Source organism: Canis lupus, chromosome 28 (assembly GCF_048164855.1).
Source record: "Canis lupus baileyi chromosome 28, mCanLup2.hap1, whole genome shotgun sequence".
NCBI classification, from domain to species: Eukaryota; Metazoa; Chordata; class Mammalia; order Carnivora; family Canidae; genus Canis; species Canis lupus.
In genome coordinates this window covers 12223500-12246938 of record NC_132865.1, presented here as the reverse complement: position 1 = coordinate 12246938, position 23439 = coordinate 12223500, and the positions used below count along the sequence as shown (strand labels likewise).

The window sequence follows — 23439 nt, the reverse complement described above, 5'->3', positions numbered from 1 at the left end:
AAATCATAGAAGTGGATTTTTGAAACCTTCCAACAGCCATGAACATGAGCTGTAAGTGGTTTATGCCCCACAGAACCTTGAGATAACCAGCTTCAAATGATACATTGATTACAGTCTCATGAGAACCCCCAAGCTATGCACAGATAACTGACACACAGAATCTGTAAGGTTAAAAAACTAAATTTGTTTTCTTAAGCCACTCTGGAATAATTTGTTAAACAACAATAGTTAGCAATATACAAATTAATCTCCTTTATATTTTAACAATATAATTTAATGAAGATGATTCAGAACTTGACTGAACAATGTAAGACCAAAGACAAAAAGAATGATGTACATATTCTGTATCCTAATAGGTAAATTTGCTTATTAGAAAGATACCAATTAAAAATTTGGAAACTGTTGTTGGAGAAATAGATCATAAATAAGGAAAGCAGATCAGCTGGAATGAAACCTGAGATTTCTGTATTGGAGTCAGTGGTATCAGTATGGACTTACTGCTTTTAAATAGAAATACAGAAAAATAGAATCATAAATACATATTGATATGTGTGTGAGCATGAGGCGTCGTTCATGTCCATATTCTCTAGGTGAAAGCAATGGCACCTCAATAGTGATGAGCGCACTTATCGCCAAGAACATAGTTCCTAATTATGATTCCCCAGTAAAAGGAGTTGAGTTTCCCTGGAGAACTGATTAATTCTAGGGCCAGACAGGGAAAATGCAAAATGGATTCAAGCAGTTTGCAGTGCCAGAAAATAAAGATATAGGCATCTGAAAAAAATATGGACATATCAGAAATGCACTAGAGCGGACCTTAGAGTTCCCAAGGGCCAAAACTAGAATAATATAAGTTAAAAAATAAGTAGGTATAGTGTTGGATTTTAAGATGAACATCTCTGAGCCTATACTGAGATAAATAACTGAATAAAGAACTAAACAGGGAAGAAGTAATGATTCTTCCTTATGAAAAATTCCATTTAACAAATGTAGATTGAATGAGGAAAATAGAAAATCATTATTAGCATATCACAGCCAAACTGGCTACAGGCAGTCTCTTCCAACAGATACTAAAATGAGTAGGTGAATGTCTAAATTGAAAGAAAGTATTTGCATAGTCTCAAAATAATTCCTTCAAAATATGTAGTAACTCTATTTTTAGGAATAGTAAGATCAAATGGATAATTTTAGTAGCCAAATGATCAAGATTAAGATCATCAGTAACATAAATGAACATCATGCATCCTCTGATACCGTATGCTGAGCAGAGCGGATAACTGCTCTACTGTTCTTTCCAAAAAGTGCATTACTGCAATTTAATTTTGAGAAAAACTTTAGAAAAACTAAAATGGAAGATAATTATAAAATATAACTGACCAGTACCATTCAAGAATGTAAAGGGCAAGAAAGACAAGGAAAGACAAAAAGTGTTGCTAAATAAAGAACACTAAGAGCATATGACAACTGACTAGTGGAATCCTGGGTGGCTCATAGAACACAAAAAATAAATACCTGAATGGGAAAAATCACTGAAATTTGATTTAGTTTTTGCTTTAGTAAATAAGCATTGTGTCAGTGTTAACTCATATTCTAGAAATATTTTACTGTTATATAAGATACTAGTCTAGGCAGAAACTGGAAAGCCTATATATACCCTCTGCACTATTTTTGCACCTTTTATATAAATTCAAATTTATCTCAAACATAAAAAGAAATAGAAATAGCTAAATTCAGCAATAACTAAGGGAAAATAATGGCTTAGAACAATAGGACTGCACTGATAATCTCTCCGTAAAAACCCTTAACAACTGCGAAACTTTTCTAAAACTGCCCTTTATTTTGCCCAAACTTTTCTAACAGAAATGGAAAGTTTTTAAAATGAAATAATCTGACTCTTTGGGGAATCTAAAATCAAGAGATTTTTAAACGTTATTTATTGATGGTTGTAAAAGCCTGTTACAATACAACGAACTAGAGTATTGCACATCATTAATAAGGAAGGTGGCGAAGAGACAGGGATTCTCAGGTCTAAGTGTGATAGATATACAGAAGAATCACTGTGTCAATTGAAATTACTATAGTGTGGGTATGCAGAACAGCTTCTAGCAATTCTTTCATAAGGGTATTTGGCAGATGGACTCATAGTGCATGTGTGTTAGTGCAGGAGAGATTCTGTTAATAGACCAATAGTTCCAACAACCGACACGTTCCGGAGACATAATGGTCCATCATATCAGTGATCAGTGACCTTAAAGGCTATAAATACACTGTAACTGTCTTTTGTGTCAAGAATGTGCAAGCTAAAGGGTGCCCAAGAACCATAACATGCAATGGTACAGTCCCTAAATATGACTCTATGTGATGGACTGTGACTGCTGAGAATGAGCCGTCATCGTCTACTGGATCAGTAATCGGCATTGTTAATATTCATAGGAGTTGCACAGCAAAATCCTCCATTTATGCCAGTAAAGGAAAAATACACTCTTTGTCCTTCATTTGTTCAAGTTAATTTAAAGAAATGTCAACCACCATGTCTTGAAATACTTTTATGGGAGTTTATCAGAAATGTCTGCATTAAAGAAGAAAAAATGAATTTTAGAAACTCTTTAGTAGAATAAAAAAGGAATTTATCTGGAGGAAATAATTGCTTGCTTACTTGGATTATTCCCACAATATTTCATCATCCTAAGCTTGGCAGTTTCCAGAGTAGCTTTTTCATTTCCTGTCAAAATTATGAGCACATCATCCTTTTATTCACACACTTAGTAATAAAAATGAAAAAATTATGGTCACTTTGCTAAACAAGAGCATCAACTTTTGTCTCAATTATTTGCTTATATTTTTCTTTAATGCCTAGAAAAATCACCTTGGTCTTCTTTTTTTATTTGTATATCCAGAAATGTTTTTTTTCCATGGTACATAACATTATTTCAGAATCCCATTCCATCTTCTATATTCATTTGTTTAATCTGTCTTTGAGTTAACAGGAAAAAGCTAATAGGTTGTGAGCTTGGTGCTAAAAAGTAATTCGTTTCATTGTTCTGAATTCTTATAGACACACCTACACATGCTCATTATGTTAGTAATCGTGGGTATAAATGACTGATATTTTCAGAAACACTAAGATTAGTTATCACAGTAATCCTAAGAGTGAGATATTGCTAAGTACCTGAATCTCAACTGAATATATTTAAAAGAAATACTCTTTTTCTATTCTAGTGAGCTCTTTAACTTGAACTACCCCAAAATTACTAGAACTTGTTGATGCCATAAAAAAAACATGAATTGGTAGCACTATGAAAACATGGGGAAAATAATAGATAAAATAACAGAATAGGCAACAACTTAATAATAACAAAGTATAGGACAAAACATTTAGGGTATAGGAAAATAATTACAAAGTAAAAATGAGAGAAACAATTTGTTTTTTAATGCAGTATTGCATTAAATAATTAATTTTTATGGAAGGAAAAATTGCTTTCATCAGCTTATCCTTCTAAATGATTAAATGTAACATCATGTTACAAGCATACTTTTAGTAATATGGTAAAAGCCATTCTGACCACTACACCCTGATAAATAATTTAATGATACTTACCTAAAAATATGTGTTGTGCATGCTAAATTAGATGTTAAAACTTCAAGACATTTGTGGAGTCAATAGCACACAAACTGCATCTTCTACTCTGAATAATGTGTAGGAAAACACCAAACATTTGTCAAGATGACAAATACAAATGTCCTTTAAGTCATTGGAAAGTACTAAGGAGAACTTGTAAATAAGAATAATGCTATAAAATAGATTCTTTAATGATTTGAGTTACTTAACTTGGTGTAAATAAGAGAATTCTGGATTTAGAACCGAAAGATCTGGGTTTGAATGCCAACTCTAATAATTATTAACTATATGATGTAGAGAGTATTAAATTATTCTTTTAAGATTGGTGTCCTGGGGCATCTGGGTGGCTTAGTCCATTAAGTGCCTGCCTTCGGCTCAGGTCATGATCTGTGGGTCCTGAGATCAAGCCCTGCATTGGGCTTCCTGCTCAGCAGGGAGTCTGCCTTTTTTCTCTCTCTGTCTCTGTCTCTCTCTCTCCCCCTCTCCCTCTCCCTCTGCCTCTCCCTCTACCTCTCCCACCACTCATTCTCTCTCTTTCAAATAAATAAAATCTTAAAAAAAAGAGATGTGTGTCCTTGTCTAGGGTAGAATTCAGTAGTGTTTGTGAACACATATCTGCACTAAACTATACAGGACTTAACTAGTATATAGCATTATTATTATTATTTTCATTATTATTTCAGCATTATTATTTTATTTATGTAAAGTATAATCTAGACTTTGGTGTGCATGATTCTGCTTGTTTTGGCAAATGCATATAGTCACATAGAACTACGGTCAGGATATAGAACAGTCCCATCAACTCAAATATCTCCTTGTTATGCCCCTTTGTAGTCACCCCGTGGCTCTAATTCCAGTCACTGTTAACCACTGATTTGTTTTCATTTTATTGTTTGCCTTTTCCAGATGTCATGTAAATGGAATCAAACAATATTAGTAAATTGAGTCTGTTTTTTTTCCACTTAGCAAAATGCATTTGAGATCCAGCCATGGTTTGTTGTTGTTGTTGTTGTTGTTGTTATTTTCATGAATCAATAGCATATTCTTTATTCTTGCTCAGTAGTATTCCAAGTCTTCCAAAGAATGTATATACCAGTTTGTTTATCCATTCCTGGCTGAAGGGTAGCTGAGCTGTTTCAGATTTTAAGTAAAGATGCCACAAGCATTAAAATATAGGTTTTGAGTGAATGTAAGTTTTCATTTCTTTGGCCTAAATAGCTAGGAGTTGGGAGTTTTATTAAGTATGTTTGATTTAAAAGAAACTTCTAAACTTCACTTTTCTAAAATGGCTCCACCAAGCAGTGTGTGAATGTTGCTCTGTATCCTCTTCAGCACTTAATATTGTCAGGTATTTGGGGAGAGGGGACTGACTTTGGGGGGATGCATGACATTTAATAGATGTGCATGGTATAGTATTGTGGTTTTAATTTGCATTTCCCTAGAAGTTAATGGTGCTAATTATTCTTTCATATGCTTGTTTGACATCCAGATATCTTCTTTGCTGAAGTTTCTACTTAAATCTTTTGCCAATATATTTATTGGGTTATATGTTTCATTCCTGTTGAGTTTTGAGAATTCCCATATATTCTGGATATAAGTCCCCTTTCAAGAATATGAGAGATAAATACATTCTTCCTTTCTTTTTCTTTATTTTAAGATTTTATTTAGTTATTCATGAGAGGCACAGAAAGAGGCAGAGACATAGGCAGAGGGAGAAGCAGGGTTCCCACTGGGAGCCCAATGAGGGACTTGATCCCAGGACCCCAGGATCACTATGTGAGCCAAAGGCAGATACTCAACCACTGAGCCACCCAGGTGCCCCATATTCTTCCTTTCATTTTTTTTATATTCTTCCTTTCAATGGTATTTTTGTGTGTTCTTTTTTTGTATTTAAAAAGTTATTAATTTTGAAGTTTATGTTTTCTATCTTCTGCTTATTACTATCATCCTTTTGATTTTTTTCCATAAGTGATAGTCTGTGCCTCCCACTCTCCTTCACCCATTTTGCCCATCTCCCTGCCTCCTTCCCTTTTGGCAGCCACCAGTTTGTTCTTTGTCTTTATGGGTCTGTTTCTGCTTTTGTTTGTTTGGGATTTTTTTTTTTTTTTAGATTTTATATGTAAGTGAAATCATATGGTATTTATCTCTCCTCATCCGACTTATTTCATGTAGCCAATAACCTCTAGGTCCATACATGCTGTTGGAAATAGTAAGACCTCATTCTTTTTTATGACTGAGTAATGTTCACACACACACACACACACACACACACACACACCACATCTTTTTTATCTATTCATCTGTCATGGACACTTAAACGTTGCTTCCATATATCTTGGCTATTATAAACAATGTTGCAATAAACATAGGTGTGCCTATTGTTTCAAATTAATATTTGCATTTTCTTTAGGTAAATAGCAGAATTATTTGATTATATGGCTTTTATATTTTTAATTTTTGGAGGAATATCCAAATTGTTTTCCACAATGGCTCTGCCGCTTTACATTTTCACCCAGGTTGCACACGGGTTCTTTTTTCACTGCATCCTGACTATCACTTGTTATTTCTTGTCTATCTATCTATCTATCATCTATCTATCTATCTATCATCTATCTGTCTATCATCTATCATCTATCTATCATCTATCTATTATTTATTTAAATTTTATTTATTCATGAGAGACACAGAGAGAGAAAGAGAGACAGAGACATAGGCAGAGGGAGAAGCAGGCTCCATGCAGGGAGCCTGATGTGGGACTTGATTCCAGAGCCCCAGGATCATGTCCTGAGCAAAGGCAGATGCTCAAGTGCTGAGTCTCCGCCCCCCCCGCCCGCCCCCCCCCCATGCCCTGTCTTATCTTTTTAATAATAGCCATTCTGACTGGTGTGAGATGATATCTCATGGTTTTGATTTGCATTTTTTTTGATGATTAGTGACGTTGAGCATTTTTTCATGTGTTTGTTAGCCATCTGTGTATCTTCTTTGGAAGAATATCTATTGAAGTTTTCTGTCCATTTTTTAACTTGGATTATTTGGGTTTTTTTGGTATGGGTTGTGTGCTATATATATTTTGGTTATTATCTCCTTATTTGATAATATTATTTGCAGATATCTTTTACCACTCAGTAGGTTGCCTTTTTGTTTTGTTGGTAGTTTCCTTTACTGTATAAAAGCTCTTTATTTTGGTGTTGTCCCAATAGTTTACTTTTGCTTTTGCTTCCTTTTCCTGAAGAGAAATACCTAGAAGACTATTGCTAAGGCCATTGTTGAAGAGATTACTACCTATGTTTTCTTCTGAGTTTTACAGTTTCAGGTGTCATATCTAGGTCTTTAATTTTCAATTAATTTTTGTACATGGTATAAAGAAGTGGTCCAATTTCATTTTTTTTAATATTTAGCTGTTCAGGTTACTCAGCACCATTTACTGTGAAAAGACTGTCTTCCTCCCTGTATGTTCTTGCCTCTTTTGTTAAAGATTAGTTGACCATATAAACATGAGTTTGTTTCTGGGCTCTCTGTTTTGTTCCATTGATCCGTGTGTCTGTTTTTGTGCCATATTCATACTGTTTTGATTACTGCAGCTTTATAGTCTATCTTGAAAGCTGAAATTGTGATACTTTTAGCTTGATCTTCTTTTCAAGATTACTTTGGCTATTCAGGGTCTTTATGGTACCATACAAATTATAGGATTATTTGTTCTAGTTTTGTGAAAAATGCTACTGGCATTTTTACAAGCATTGCATTGAATCTATAGATTGCTTTGGGTAGTATGGATATTATAATGATACTAATTCTTCCAATCCATGAGCATGATATATGTTTCCATTTGTTTGTGTGTCTTTAGTTTCTTTCATCAGTGTTTTTTGCTGTTACCATTATCACTTCCTTTGTCTTTCTTAAGTTTACTGATTTACTCTTTTCCTAGCTTTTATTTTTTAAAATTATTTTATTAATATTTTAAATACATTAACCTGTAAATAAATAATATATAAATATTCAAAAATATATAAATGAGCCCAACATGGGGTTTGAACTCACAACTCTGAGATAAAGACCTGAGCCAAGATTAAGAGTTGGATACTTGAGCAACTGAGCCACCCAGGTGCCCCTCTTATTTTTCTAGTTTTTAAAATGAAAATTTTTATTAATCTTTTGAGACTTTTCTATTTTTATAAAATTTCTATCATGCTATAAATTTCTCTCTAAACATAACTTTTGCTGTGTCTTTCATTTATATATGTATTTTGTTTTTATGCACTTCATATGATAACTAATCTTTTGTGAGACTTTTTGAATCATTTAAATGACGTATTTTTTTCCTAAATCATCATGATTTTCAAGATATCTTTCTGATATTGGTGTCTGTTTTCAATTCTGTAGTGGTTCATTCAAGAATACACTCTGCATGAATTCTTTTAAATTTGTTAACATGTCCTTTGTGACTCAGAATATGATATATCTTGGTGACTATATCATTTTCACTTTCGGTAAGATATGTATTTTTTTCTTCTTGGTTTCAGTGTTCTATGACATCAGTTAGGTTATAGTGTTGTTCAGATCATCTATATCCTTACTGATTTCCTGACTACTTGTTTTATTTATTATTGAGAGAAGCGTGTTGAGGATTCAAAGAATATGTGGATTGGACTAGTTATCTTTTAAGTTCTATTAATTTTTATTTCTTGTATTTTGAAGTTCTGTTTTTAGGTGCATACATTTTGAGAATCAATTTTTCTTAAGAATTAACCACTTATCATTATATATGTCTGTCTTTATTCTTGATAATACTCTTTGTGCTGAAATCTACTTTAGCTGATATATTGTAATTACTCCAGAATATTTTTATTAGTTTTTGAAATATATATGTATATATATCCTATTTTTTTACTGTTAATTTATCTGTATTCTTAACATACTCTCCCTTAATTTCTTGATAAATAAAAAAGAAAAAACCCCACCAAAATACAAAAAAAAAAGACACAGAGCTGTTGACTTTATATGATTTTTATGAAAGTCAGATAAAATAATCTATGTAGTTATTATTTTTGTGCCTGGCATAAAGATATTATTTATACAGTCTTGCTAATTTTATAATGTTATCACCCTTCAATATTTGAAATTGTAACTCATATATCAGTTAATGTTTATTACCTTAAAATTATTTATTCTGAAGAATCCTGGAGAGATTTGATTTTTTTTTTAAATTTTTATTTATTTATGATAGTCACACAGAGAGAGAGAGAGGCAGAGACATAGGCAGAGGGAGAAGCAGGCTCCATGCACCGGGAGCCTGACGTGGGATTCGATTCCGGGTCTCCAGGATCGCGCCCTGGGCCAAAGGCAGGCGCCAAACCGCTGCGCCACCCAGGGATCCCCGAGATTTGATTTTTAAAGGCATCTCTAGCTCCAATGTCTTAAAATTTCTAATTTTTCTTCTATCCTTTGTTTGTATCTAGTATTATTACAAATCTTAGACCTGGTCTCTTTTAGCTGCTATTTAATTGTCCATTTATCATGCCCTAGCCAATCCTCACAGGAAACCTAAATAGAAATGGATGGACAACATGTAGTAAATTTTACTAAATATTTGTGATCAGTGGGAGAGGAGTTTCATATCTGTGCTGCATAGCATGGCTGTAGTTGCTCATTAAATATTTGCCTTTGAAATCTCTGCGAATATCCTATCTTCAGGGATTTCTCATGAACAAAGCCAAGCTACTTCAAAGTACCATGTTCATCCTCTAATACTTTGATGTTTCTCCTCACTAATAATTATTTTTGCATTATTATAAAATAATGTATAATTATAAATTATTTTTTATTACTTTCCTTTTAGATTCCTCACGAACTCTAATTTCTCCATCTATATTGCAGTGTTAATGCTCCACCACTTACCCACAAGTCTGTATGTATAATCATTGTTGATAACACTAAGAAAAAATTTACTCTGTTATTACCACAAATTTATTTACTGTTAATAACCACATTAATTTAATAACCACATTAAGCCGGACTTGACTATACTCTGTTTTAAATCATTTCAGTATGTTGGCTTATGACTGATAATTTTATATATCAACTTTAGAATTTGTCAAATGGAGGCAGACACCTAAGTGAAAGTTACTTTCATTTTTTATTCAGATTAAACACTTTAGATAACTCTTCACTTTGAAATTTTTTCTTCTGATTGGCTTTAAGTGAATAATGATTATTTCTTATGGAGATTGGGTGGAAAAAAGAGTTCTATTAGTTCTGTGAGTTAAATCGTAATAAGTTACTTTTAGTCTTATCCATACATTTAAAACATAATGTTTTTGAAATTTAACTACTTGTCTCTACCATACACTGTTGGTGGGTGTCTGCAAGTTGAATTCTCTCACATCCATATATATCCACAATGGACTTGACATGTTGGTTGCATTTATTTCAATTACCCATCTGTGAATTAGAAAGCTAGCAGGAGGGGATCCCTGGGTGGCTCAGGGGCAGGCGCGGTCCTGGAGTCCCAGGATCGAGTCCCGCATCGGGCTCCCTGCATGGAGCCTGCTTCTCCCTCTGCCTGTGTCTCTGCCTCTCTCTCTCTCTCGTTCTCTATGTCTATCATGAATAAATAAATAAAATCTTAAAAAAAAAAAAAAGAAAGTTAGCAGGAATATTAAAGAATGCCTCCCGTGGTAAAATTTGAATATATAAATGAATGTTAAATTAGATTTAATTCTAATATCATAAATGTGATTTTCCACATAGTACTTCAGTAGGGTAATAGTTGAGATGTCCATATGCTTATCATTTTATCTTTACTTTCATGTTTAATTTTCTACCTCATGTCTGTAACCATTAAAGACATATAGGAATAAATATGCCAGCCTGTATGGTCTTGGGTTCATCAGTGTTGTGTCTCCAGTGGACTGCAGGTGTAGAAATGTATAACTGAATTTTCAGGGGAAGTATGAGGAAGGTTATGCCAAAAGATGCAATTTCCTAGTAATTGCCATGTTACTCACAGTGGGAAAACAGTTACAGCAACCATGTGTTTATTCCTTCCCAAAGTAACATTATATTCTTACTCTTATTAGTTTTTCTTATTTATTTCTCTTGAATCAAAGGGATTTCAATTGTGTTATTATGTGAATGGAACATAATGCAGTTCATTTTCATTAAACTTAACTTAGAGAATGACTTATGGAACCTAGCAACAAGGAATAAAAAAAGAATTAACCAGAAGCTTTTCTGTCACTGAATTTTGAGAGCCAAGTGTTCATCATAGTTCACTCTAGAGAAAACCAATTATATATTTCATTCCTTCCAATCAGAACCACTTGGTGCTAAAAATAAACTTGAAAGGCATGCTACAAGAAAAAGGAAAAATATCTGAGACAATATATTTTGTTGAAGTAATATTTTAAATAAATAATTCAGTGTGCAACTCTAACTCCCAAAAATGTCTAAGAAAAACATAAGCTCTTTTAAGGTACAAACAATGGATGGCTGACATTCTAGCATTGATATTGCACTCTTGATTACCATGCGGTCATTGCTTTCCCTGTAATATTCAAGAAAAAAAAATTGACAAAATTAAAGCAAATCATGATTTTGATTGTGGAACTCAAAATTTTAACTATTTTATTAATCTTCTTATTTTCTAACTGGCCTCCTGCTTCTAGTCTTGGCCTACTGTACTTTATTATCAAAACAGACTCCAGAGTGATATTTGAAAACAAAATCAGATCATGACACCTTGGCCTAAAAACACCTCAAATGCCTCTCTTCATTTGCACATTTTTGTGTTAAATTTGTTAAAATTGGTTAACTTGAAATGGCAAAACTGGAAGGAAAATACATAATGTGAATTTGTAAGGAAAAAATGATTCTACTATTAAACCTGCAATTCATTTAAAAATAAATGCTATTTATTAAAATGCTATTAAAAATAGTGCTGGGGTGCCTGTGGCTCAGTTGGTTGAGTGGCTGACTCTTGGTTTTGGCTCCAGTCATGATCTCAGGGTCCTGGGATTGAGCCCAGCATCAGGTACCATGCTCAGCAGGAGTCTGCTTGAGATTCTCTTCCTCTCCCTTGCTCTTCACCCAGCTTTCTCTCTCTCTCTCTCTTTCTCTCTCAAATAAATAAATACATCTTTTAAAACATAGTGGTATTTTGAAGAGTGGAAAAGAAAAATATTTAAAGCCCTTAAATTACAAATCGTTTTCTTCTCTATATGAGGAATCCTGAATACACATAGAATCCCTTATATTTAAGTTTTTAAAAAATACTGAATTACTCAGAACTTTTTAAACCAAACCACAATGGTAATTTTGTCATGAAAATATTTACCTCTACTAAGCATCTGAAGTAAAATGTTACTTAAAAGTCTTTAGTTTCACTTGTCATCAGGGTAGTTTAAAAAATTGTTTTATCCAAGTTCTTTTATATTGTTTAAATAGATATATTTATATATCATTAATTATAGTATATTGCAAATCTTATGCATAAGCAGTCATTATTTGTATAAGCCAAATATAATCTAAATAACAAAGTCAGTAAATGTGCATTTTCATTGCTGGACAACCATCTGTTCCCAGAGTGCAGGCCAGTGTACTGCAGAACAGAAGTAGATGTTTGTAGCTGTGCTTTCAACTTGCCTAGAGCACTTTCCATAAATTATGTCTTCAGTTCCATTGTTTGGCTTTCTATGTACAAAATTTGCCTAAAGCAAGGGTTGAGTTTTAGAGCTGTCATTATTCCTGATTCTCTATATATTTTCCAATCACTAAGAAAAAATTATTAAATCAGTGTACAAATACTTTATCAGTTATTTTCTGGAATTATTAGAAAACGTAAAATGACAATGATATTTCAATCTTTAGTTTTTCTTTGCATTAAGAAAAATTCTTGTTCTCCAAGAAAAACTACACAACTGCATATACTGACAGAAAAAAATTGTTTATTTAGTCATTTGTCTGCACATACCTAAACCTCTGTTGAGTCATTAAGTTAGATTACGGATAGTACAAAACTTGAGTTTTAGATTTAGTTAGGGGATTGAGACATGAAGTACAGCAAAGTTTTTGCAGAGATCTGATTTTGAAATTGCAAGAACATAGGACTTTAACAAATACTCAATGAATGTATTTCTTATTGTTGTTATCCACAGAAATATCATAGTGGAGGGGAGGTGGTTTTAATGGGACAGGATTCAGCATGTGTAGATTCATAGGGCAAATACCATAAAAATACCTGGAAAAATACCATCGTTAGGACTTGGACCTATCCTTGGACCAGGCTGAAGCCTGTGGAAAAAAAAAAACAAAAACAAACCTAAGACTCCATCAAGTCTTTGAAAGTCTAAAACTCACAATAATTGAATAAAATCGATGCCATTTAAACCTTGAATCTTTTTACATGACCTTCTTACTGTGTATCCCTGTTTGAGGACTGGAATAGACAATATCAGTGAGTATAATTTAAAATGGAAAATGGAATCATGAATGAATCTTAGAAAACAGTGGAACTGTTCTCATGAATTTGTTTCATACAAACCAGTCTTACATACTTACCAACAAAAGTTTAGTATCTCTCAGGTGTCTACCTTAAATATTTTTTATATAAATAAATTGACCTAAAAATGACTTTCTCATATCAAACAGAAATAAATCCTACTCCAACCTGATGACTATCCATAGTCATTCTACATACAAGCCATATTCACAAAATTTAATATTAATATTTTTGATGTTTGTTTAGCTTATAACTTTATATATATACTACTCTGAAATATATATATACTACCCTGAAACCTGTTTCCTTAACATATTTGGGAAGAAGAGCTACAAATGTTTAATTTATAACCCTTTCTACTATATGCATAGAATGAATAGATTTTGTAAAATCATAGGGAAAATAGAAAAACATAATGGAAAAAATGAAAAGCCCACACAGGTTTTATAGATTCAGTTTAAATAATTATAGTTGTTTTCCCTATTTTAACAAAATTATGTTATACAATATATTCTGCACTTTTTCTTTGAATATATTAGTATCATAATTTCTTTTATTATTTGAACACATAATGTTAATAACAACATAAAGGTTTATAATGTACAATAGTGTAATTTTACCATTTCTATGATGTGAGATATTTTGTTAGTTTTCAGTTTTTTCAAATTATAAATAATATCTTAGAAAATAACCTTAGAAACCTTAGAAAATAACACAGTAATTGTGCTGTTTCTTTATTAATTTCCTTCATTTATTATTTTTTCTCTAACATATGATCTAATGCTTCTAAATTTCTAGTGTTGGTCTATATGATAACATATAGTTGAGTCTTGCTTTTTATTCAGTCAGAAAATCTTGGTTTTTAATCACAATATATTATTTATTTATATATAATATAAATAATAATATGACTGGAAGCCTGCCATCTTGGAATTTGTTTTCTTTCTATAGCATCTGTTCTTTTTAGTTGTGGCTGTTGTATTATAGTCTTCCTTTCTAACTCTTTTTGATAAATAAATTTGGTTAACATTTGACTTTAACTATTTTACTGAGATTTGAGATGTACCCCCTCTAATCATTTGAGCAGCTACTCAGGATAAAATACAAATCTTTTAACATATCATATTATACCTTGATAATACTATACTACTTTACACACACACACACACACACACACACTAAAAACCTCATAATAGTGAAACTTTACCATCCATGTCAGCTCAAATTAGTAAATCTTCATGCCCAGCTATTAGCAACCCCACAGGACCCCTGCACTGAAGAATATATAAACTGTGTATTAATCTGAAGACTATCTGAGATGTAGTTTGCCTCCTTCTTTTCATTGTAACATATATTTAGCAACATCTAAAATGATGTCTAACTACACCTGTGCTGAAGATAGCAACAGTTGTGAATATATAGAGAGAAGAAGATTGCCAGAAAAAAATTAGACATAATTTTCCATTCATGTAATTCAGCTTGAGGTGGTTTGGTTCATCTTTTCATCTCTTAACCAAATGTCATTGTCAGAGGGATTCAGAAAAATGATTCCTAAAGCCTGTGCCATTGGCTGACCATTACTGCAGAGACAGCTACAGTTGGTCCTGCCTGAATCCTATAGAATAGATTTCCCTTAAGAGACAGAGTAGCCTTCTGTTGATGAAAGAACATGGGGAAGAGATGGACAGGTGAATTTCACAGATAAGTTTTATACTTGATAAGCATAAAATTGGCTAAGGGAGGTAATAATTTTGAGGTTATTTCTAACTTTCTAGAGGCAGAATGAGGAATTTAACCTTTTTCTTTACTTTTCTCATTCTGTTGAAGTCATTTAATTTATCTTCTTAGTTTCAAATGAACACTAATATCTTACCCGCAGTTTTGTGCTACCACCACATACCCTTTTTTTCTGGTCTCTAGGTAGATACATTGGTCTACCTAAACTTTTCATTTAAAATATTCTACAGGCATACCAAGCCCAGAATGTTTAAAGGAAAACTTATTTCCACCCTTTACTCTGTCCTTCTATGTGCTAACGTGACCATGACATTTAGTCAGTTTCTTTTTTAAAAAAAGATTATTTATTGATTTATTCATGAGAGACAGAGAGACAGAGGCAAAGACAAGGCAGAGGGAGAAGCAGGCTCCCTGCAGGGAACCCAATGTGGGACTCGATCCCAGGACTCCAGGACCATGCCCTGGGCCAAAGGCAGGCGCTAAACCACTGAGCCACCCAGGGAGCCTGTGTTTAGTCAGTTTCTACATCTGGCAGCTTCCAATGCCATTATGATTATTGACACTGTCTAGTTCACATCCTACGTCTTGCATCAGTTTATACCTATATGAGGGTAATAAGCATCTAAGTCATTTCCCTCTCTCTAATATCTCACCTCTAATATGCTGCTGTTAGAATACATTTTCTAAGACGCAGATAGGATAAATTATTTCTTGATGTCTTGGAAAGTACAAAGGTGTAAGAATCTTTTAGGTTGTGATCCTTTCCTGTTCCCCTTGACTTACTTGTGTCTCTTCCCAGTCACTTGTGTTCTTGCTACCTCCCCACATCCATCCCCATGAAGTTTCCCATCAAAACATCCCCTTACACATTTATTCTCCTCTCAAACTTGCTATTGTTTCTTTGCCTAAAAGCTCTTTCTCCAAATTTGTTGAAGATTCATCTCTATTTTCTTACTTACAACGTCAACTCTGAATATTGTTTTCACCACAATGTCTTTCTTCACCTTCAAATCTAGTGTTATCCAAAATCTGGGACATCAGATAATTATAAATGTTTCATGAATAAAACAATTAAGAGTTATGCATTTATATATACTTATATTAGAAAAATATTACACATGTTTGATCTATTATTATGGTTATGATATATATGGGCAAGGCTTTTTAAGATTTTATTTGAAATGAAATTTTAAAAATATGTAAATAAGAGTACATAATCAAATATTGCAAAAATATGAAGAACTCATTAATGATTGATGTTCAGAATCCCCCTCTAAGTGTCAATGTATGTGATCTTCCTTTATACGCCCCAGTGACTTATTACTCTAATGTAATTATTCTCCAATGAGCTGTAGACTCCCTAATGCAGATACAATATCTTACTTGTTGTTTACACTCATAATTCCTGCTATATCAGTGTATTTCTTGAATAAATGAATGAACATAGATGTGTTAATAAATCAACTCGGATCAAAAGCCTACTCAGTGCAGTTGCTGCTTTAATCTCTCTGTAGATTTTATTATTTGAGATGAATTTTCTCAAATTTTGTTGTTGTTGTTGTTGTTAATCACTACAAAACCGACCATGTTTTTCAGTGCCAGAGGACTTTCAATATTGGGTAAATTACTATAAGAACACCAACATAGATGTGTTTGAATATGAAAAAAATAGTGTGTTTTGGATGATGAAATGATAAAAGGTTATTCAGAAGAATGTCTTAGACTAAAACTTATTCATTAGAAATTCTGGAATTATTTTTTCCACTACCCTTGGATTTGGACAAGTTTATAGTTTTGGCAATGAAGTCAGTACTTTTTTTTTTTTTAAGTCAGTATTCTTGTTTTTAACTGAGTTAACTTCTTGAGCTGTCATTTCATATGGATTATTTTTGTTTAACTGACCCTACTGCTGTCAGATTACTTTAACACTCCAAAGCTTTTCCCTTCCTGGAATTAAGCATCTCATATAATTCTTCTCCCTATCTTGGGAAAATTGTGTTATATTTTAAGTATGAATAATAATAATATCTGACAGGTTCCCAAACTCCTGCGGGAAATCTGCCTCCATACATGTTTATTCAAAAAATATTGTCTATATCAGTATGTAGATTTGCTCCTCAACACTGTATTCATCAATATAAATAAAGTGTTTCTCTTACTAAGGTAACTATAACTCACTCCCCTCCTACTACATAATCTTTATTACTTTTTATATTATGTAATTGCAATCCTGAAGTTTGAACCAAGAAAGATATATTCAAAGTGCTATATACCCTCTCACCTTGTTACCACCTCCTCAGTGGTCTTCCTATGCTGAAGATTTTACATAAATATAAATTACAAATTTAAAACTTTTTTCTTTTTAGTTTATTTGGATCAAATGCATGCAAATCATTATCACCCCAAGTCTATTTTTTGAGGAAAAATAATGACTAAAAATTTAAGTAGTAATTATTAGATATCATATTAGAATAGAATAGAAGAAAAGTAAAGTTTGAGGAACTGCCTGATTATTCAAATAAAAAATTGTATATACTCACAACCCAAATGGGCTTATCCTTTTCACTGTTCTGGTTTTGTAGTATGTGACACCCTTCCTATAGTAAGGAATATTTCCTATAGTTTTTGCAGAGGGCAGTCCACCTGCTAAGTATAGATGATGAAATTGCCAGATCTTTACTTTCCCATCCTCTCCTGCACTTAGAGCATAGACACATAACCTGGTCTGAGTCCACAAAATATAGCCACCATATTTTTAGCTTGTGATGCTAAAAATATAGGAATAACCACTCTGAGAAAAGGTGGTAGCAGTTATACAATATGTGAATTGTAGACAACAGAAGCAGCAGAAGTGGTTTCCAGTACTCTGTGCTTGCAGTGTTGGCAGCAATAACTTGCTCAGAGCTCAGCAGAGACAGCAGCAGTGATTTCATAGATAGATTCTGGGGTGTCATCTTGACTGAGGCTTTAGCTGTCCTTCACCCAGCCTTGTTTCTTCCATTATGTCATACCTAAATTCCTTTTCCATTTCATTAGCTAGAATCCCCTTCTTTCAGTTGCAGTTAAGAACCGCAAATCTATAGTCAGCGTTACCTTAATCAGGACTGCCGTGTTTTCACTGTACCAAGTCTTTGATTTCATACTAATTGGAAACTCTACATTATTTCCCTTTGGTTTATATTTGATACAGAACCTGCTTCAAATATTTACATATGTTATTTAAGGTTTGTTGTTTTTGTTTCTCTAAAGCTATTTCTTTATGGAAAAGTCACATCAAATCCTTTCACAGTAAGAATGTACATAAAGATGTATACATATGCATTGTGTCTCTTGACTTTTTAACTATGCATAATCAAATTTTAAGCAAATAATGAACAAAAAGAAGGAAAAATCAATGACCTATTTTGGATTATAGTTTCTACTCAAAACATTTGGAACAGTTCACTTTGGAGCAATTTACATGTCTTTTTGTCTGAAGAGATAATGTTTCCTGTCATTGGTAAGTTAGAATATGAAGTGAAAATGGCAATTACCAACGCAGCTACCATTGATTCAAAGAAATAGAAAGTAGTTTTAAATGTAAGACTACTTGAAGAAATATTTCATTTTATTTATCTTATTAAATCTTTATTCTGATTTTCATTTAAAAAGTTAGTAAACTCTTAAAGACTTCATGTTAAACATTTTTATATGAAGCAGAAATATTGGTTAAATAAAAAGATTATTAAGCCAACAAAAATACTGAAAATTAGTTTAAGCAAATCAAAGTTATTTCAAGATGAAGGTTTTATTCAAGAGGAGGACAGAATGTTAGTTAACAAATCCATTTGAAATATAATATATAGTTTCTAAAATATGGGGGAGGCAGCAATTTAATGGGATTAAAGGGAAGAAATGATTCCTAGTTCAACATAAAGAATCACCTGGGAAGTATGAAACTACTTGTCAAGATTTTTTCCAGGGTGTATTTTCTATTCTCATCTTTTTTTTTTTCTTTTTGCATTCACTTTATGGTAAACTGCTTGTCATCAAGATTATTTTATTTTATTTTATTTTATTTTATTTTATTTTATTTTATATTATTTATTCATAGAGACACACACACACACACAGAGGCAGAGGCACAGGCAGAGGGAGTAGCAGGCTCCATGCAGGGAGCCCGACGTGGGACTCGATCCAGGGTCTCCAAGATCAAACCCCAGGCTGCAGGTGGCGCTAAACCGCTGCGCCACCAGGGCTGCCCTCATCAAGATTTTATATTTTCCTTTCTACTTACCTGCTGCCCTTCTTCATTGTTGTGGGGCTGACTTTTAAAAATTTCAGAGTTCCTTTGCCCAGTTTCTTCTGATTGGTTTCACCAATGGGAAAACACCAGCAGTGTGAGCAAGAAGAGGATGAGGTCATGGTATTTATTTCCAAATTTCCTATCAGTAGGTTCACATTGGATGTTTGCATCCCTTACCAAAGGCTACAGCTCTTATCAGATTGGTGACTCAATATGTTAACCCTGCTGGGTTTTGGTAACTGTTCTTTCCTCTTGCTTTTTGGTATCTGGAGTGAAAACCACTTCTAGCTATTGCTAGCTCCAAGGTCCTATACTTTCATTTGTTGGTTACCCTGAATTTTGCTTACAGCTTTGTAAATAGTCCCTGAAATTACCAATTTGAATGTGCTATATATTTTATTATCAAGATTCTGACTGATGTAACTGTTGTTGTTGCCAAGGCAAAGTATCTTACCATGTAAGTTCGTGAAGAAGAATAGCTGAGATTTCATTGCTATAAAGGCTCAGTCATTTCAATCCAACACACTTTGTATAGCATTGTTGTTTTAGTATCATTTTACCATTATTAAGAAATTAACAAATTTTTACTTTAAATTGTAATTCTTTCATTGCAATGAGAATTGTAATACCAGAATTTATGTTCCCTGGACAGCACACACTCCCTATATAATATATATGTAGATTTACATAAGAAGTCAAAGGATCATTTTGTCAAAATAGTCAACAGGAAATAAGAAGGGAAGGCATTAGTTTCCAGTTGAATTATAACCATGCTTTAGAATTGGTAGACTCTGAGATGAATCTAAATTTATGAAAATTTCTGAATGATTAAATAAACATAATCAACTCTATAGATGATAGAATAGATGGTTTTGTGAGGAAATATGAGAAATATTTCTCTCATTTCCTAGTCCTGCTACACTTTCTTCTCTCTCTCATTCTTTCTTAATTATTGATTTATAGACTTCCTAGCTTCAGAAATAATTAAGAAGAAATAAGAAAAATAGGGCTCACTCTGATAATGTGAAATTATCAGCATTATGTCCTAGTAATATAGTTTGATTTTTTGAAGCAAATGTTTTCTTTTAGGAGAGGAAAATTGTTTTAACTTACATATATTCTTATATAAATTAGATTATTACCTTAAAAATTGTTTCATTGGCCCAATTACTTTTTTATTCATCTGTAGAAATCATCATAGGTTGAGCGAAGTTTCTGCAAGTGAATCTTTTGGATATCTTTTATAACTGCTACTGATTGATGCAGGAAAACAGAATTTATGAGAATGGTCCTGGGTAGCTCACCAGTCATCATGGGACATGAAAAATAAGTCCCTCAGAAGAACAGGAACAAAGGATTCTCCAGAGATCTAAGAGGCAGTAATTTGAACACGTTTTTTCTAGGGCACTGACATTTAAAAATCCCCTGATGGAGCTGACGCAAGCTTCAATCACTTCCCGTGCCAAAGTGGCTCAGCTCATGAGAACAGTTTCTGTGGAGAGTACATGCCCACCACTTTGCTTTTGGTGGAAGAAGAAGTTTATTCTTTCCAGGGGTGATAATTTCACCGTAATTATAAGGATAGGAAAGGGACAATTCTCTAAGAGAAGGGATGCTGGGAGGGTAAAAACAACAGGTGTTCACAAAAATGAATCTGTTATTTCCAGAGGAAAATGCCCTTTTTTAGGAATGATAAACATTTCACAGGAAAATCTTCACATTTTCTAATGTTTCAGTTTTCCTACACAATAACAACTGACTTATTTTTAAAAGATAATTCACATAATTAGAAAAGTCATATCTTTATTACTGTCATGTTTGATTTTTTTTATCATATTGCAGGATATGCCAATATTGGATTTTATGGTAGGTTAAAATAGATGAAACGTAGATAATAGAAATATTTCTTTTTTGGTAGCTTACAAAATAATGCTTATATTGATCTTTTTATAAATTTTGGGAACTGAGGAATTTTATCAAATTTATTATAGACGTCATAAAATAGAAGATACATTAGTGGAGACCTCTTGTAAGTTCCCAAAGATTGTCAAGATAATCTGATCAATTACTTTCACTAGTCACTTTCTCAAGAACTTTACATGTTGAGAAATAAAAAAATTGTCATAAGAATCTTATGAAGAAATTGCTATTATAATCTTCTTTTACATATGAGAAAGCTGACACAGAGATATAATAAATGCATTCCTCAATATCCTACAGATAATACATCAGATTCCTGAGCCTACATTCTTAGCTACCATCACCTGTATTGCCTTCCTCTTGAAAAAAAAGATTTCCACTATAAGTATCTATAGACTAAACATTAAAAATTTTAAGCTGAAACTTAACAAGAGAAAAATATTTATTTTAATCATATTTTAGTTATCCATATTTTATTTAATAATATTTATAATCAGTAGTAAGGATATTGATAGTACTAGTGTGGTTATAATTGCTATATTAAGACTAATTGTCTTAATTAGTCTGGGTGGCTCAGTTAGTTAAGGCACTGACTTGATTTCTGCTCAGGTCATGAACTCAGGGTCCCGAGACTGAGCCTCATGTCGGGCTGCATGCTCAGTGGAGAGTCTGCTTGAGGATTTCATTTCTCCCTTTCCCTCTGCTCCTACCCACCCTCCCTAAAATAAATAAATATATCTTTTTAAAAAGTCTAATTGTGATAATAGTAGTGGTAGTAATAGAAATAGTGGTACTGGTGTATTAATAGTATTAGGAGTGATAATCTATGAACCGTGATCAAGCTGATATTTCGTTGAGTACTTTACATACATTAAGACGTAGGAACTCAGCCTTCTTTAATTAGCAGATGCCCATGATGATTTTGACTGGCTCTCCTGCATGCTTAGGACTGGTATACAACACATTGATTCTGGCTCAGGTTTTCTCTCATCATTGCACAAACTAGCCAGTTTTGTTTGCTTGATGGTTGGGTATATCCCACAAGAAGGAGGCCAGGTGTGGCACTGATAAGTATTTCTACCACATTTGACTAAAGGATGGTCACAAATCCAGCCAAAATATAAAATGAGTGGTAATTTATTGATAGCAAGTGCTGAAAAGTCAGATTGAAAGAGCCATGGACATAGGGAAAGAAATAATTGTGATCACTTTTGCTGTCTAGCACACAATGTCTTTAATAAGGTCTGAATATGCACCGAGTCTTTAAAGTTATTTAAATTTCTTAAATATCTACTAAATTTATTAAACTCAACTTTATTAAAATTAAATCTGTTAAGATTAAATAAAATTTCAATTCTTTAGTCAAACAAGCCACATTTTCATGCTCAATAGCTACAGGCGGCTAGTGACTACTGTATTGGACAGAATGAATTATAGAGCTGTTCTATCATCTCAGGAAGTTCTATTGGAGAGTTTCAGATAACATAATCTAAGTACAAGTGATATGTAACTCATATGAGCCAAGGTTTTTCAGAAGTGGTCTGCTCCCTACATAGTCATCTACCAATCAAAGACGCATCATAACATTAAACCGAGACCAGAATTGTCTAGCTAAGCCTAGCCCAAATGCAAACCCAAATGAACTTAGTAGGTAGTTGTTACTTTGAGCCACTGAGTTTTCAGGTTACCTGCTATGCAGCAAAAACAAACTGTTCACATACCTGAACCTAATTTCAGTAGAGATTGGGAAATGCAATCTAGTTGTGTGATCAAAGAAGGAAAAGAAATGGATTTTTGGTGCATCGTTTTTAGTCTTTTACTGTCTTATAATAGGCACTAAAGTAGTCAGTGATGTTATTCATGTAAGGCTCACAAATATGCTGTAATTTAGACATTATCATTTATATTTTATGGATGAGGAGAATGTGATACAGAAGTTGTAATTCACTGAAAAATACTAGTTTTCAAAGTTACTGAAATTTAGACCCAGCTTTAAAAGCAGACTTTAAGTGCTTCCTCTTTCCACAGCATCCTGCCTCCAACATTTATACTTCACTTATATTCTATTGTTTTGTTTCTCTATATAAAAGTACATTTTTTATAGATTTTATTTATTTGAGAGAGAGAGAGAGGAAGAAAGAGAGAGAGAGAGAGCACGAGTGGGGTGAGAGGCAGGAGGAGAAGTAGGCTCTCTGCCGAGCAGGGAGGCTGATGCCGACCTGAGGCAAAGGCAGACACTTAATGAACTGAGCCACCTAGGCACCTCTAAAAGTACATTTTGGAAAATAAAATCCCTAAAATAAACTCATATTCTTATCATGCATAGAAAATTATGGCTAATGTTTTGATATGTCCCTTATAATAATTTGTCTAGATATGTGA

The 23439-nt window shown here is 33.1% G+C and overlaps 1 protein-coding gene across 6 annotated transcripts in view; it reads left to right on the top strand.

The window, feature by feature from the left end:
• Positions 1-23439, top strand: part of LOC140620186 (zinc finger protein 385C-like) — a 450118-nt gene that overhangs the window by 350391 nt on the left and 76288 nt on the right. For 3 of the 6 annotated variants that reach the window (XR_012019945.1, XR_012019942.1, XR_012019943.1), the window contains one exon: positions 9456-9524. The exons of 2 other annotated variants lie outside the window; for them this stretch is intronic. Coding sequence is in view for 1 of the 4 variants with exons in the window: in XM_072804084.1 (XP_072660185.1) it covers positions 9456-9473 (18 nt within the window). In the remaining 3 variants the exon portion in view is untranslated. Of the gene's footprint in view, positions 1-9455; positions 9724-23439 lie in introns of those variants that run through there. One more of the 6 variants, XM_072804084.1, reaches the window with a different exon arrangement.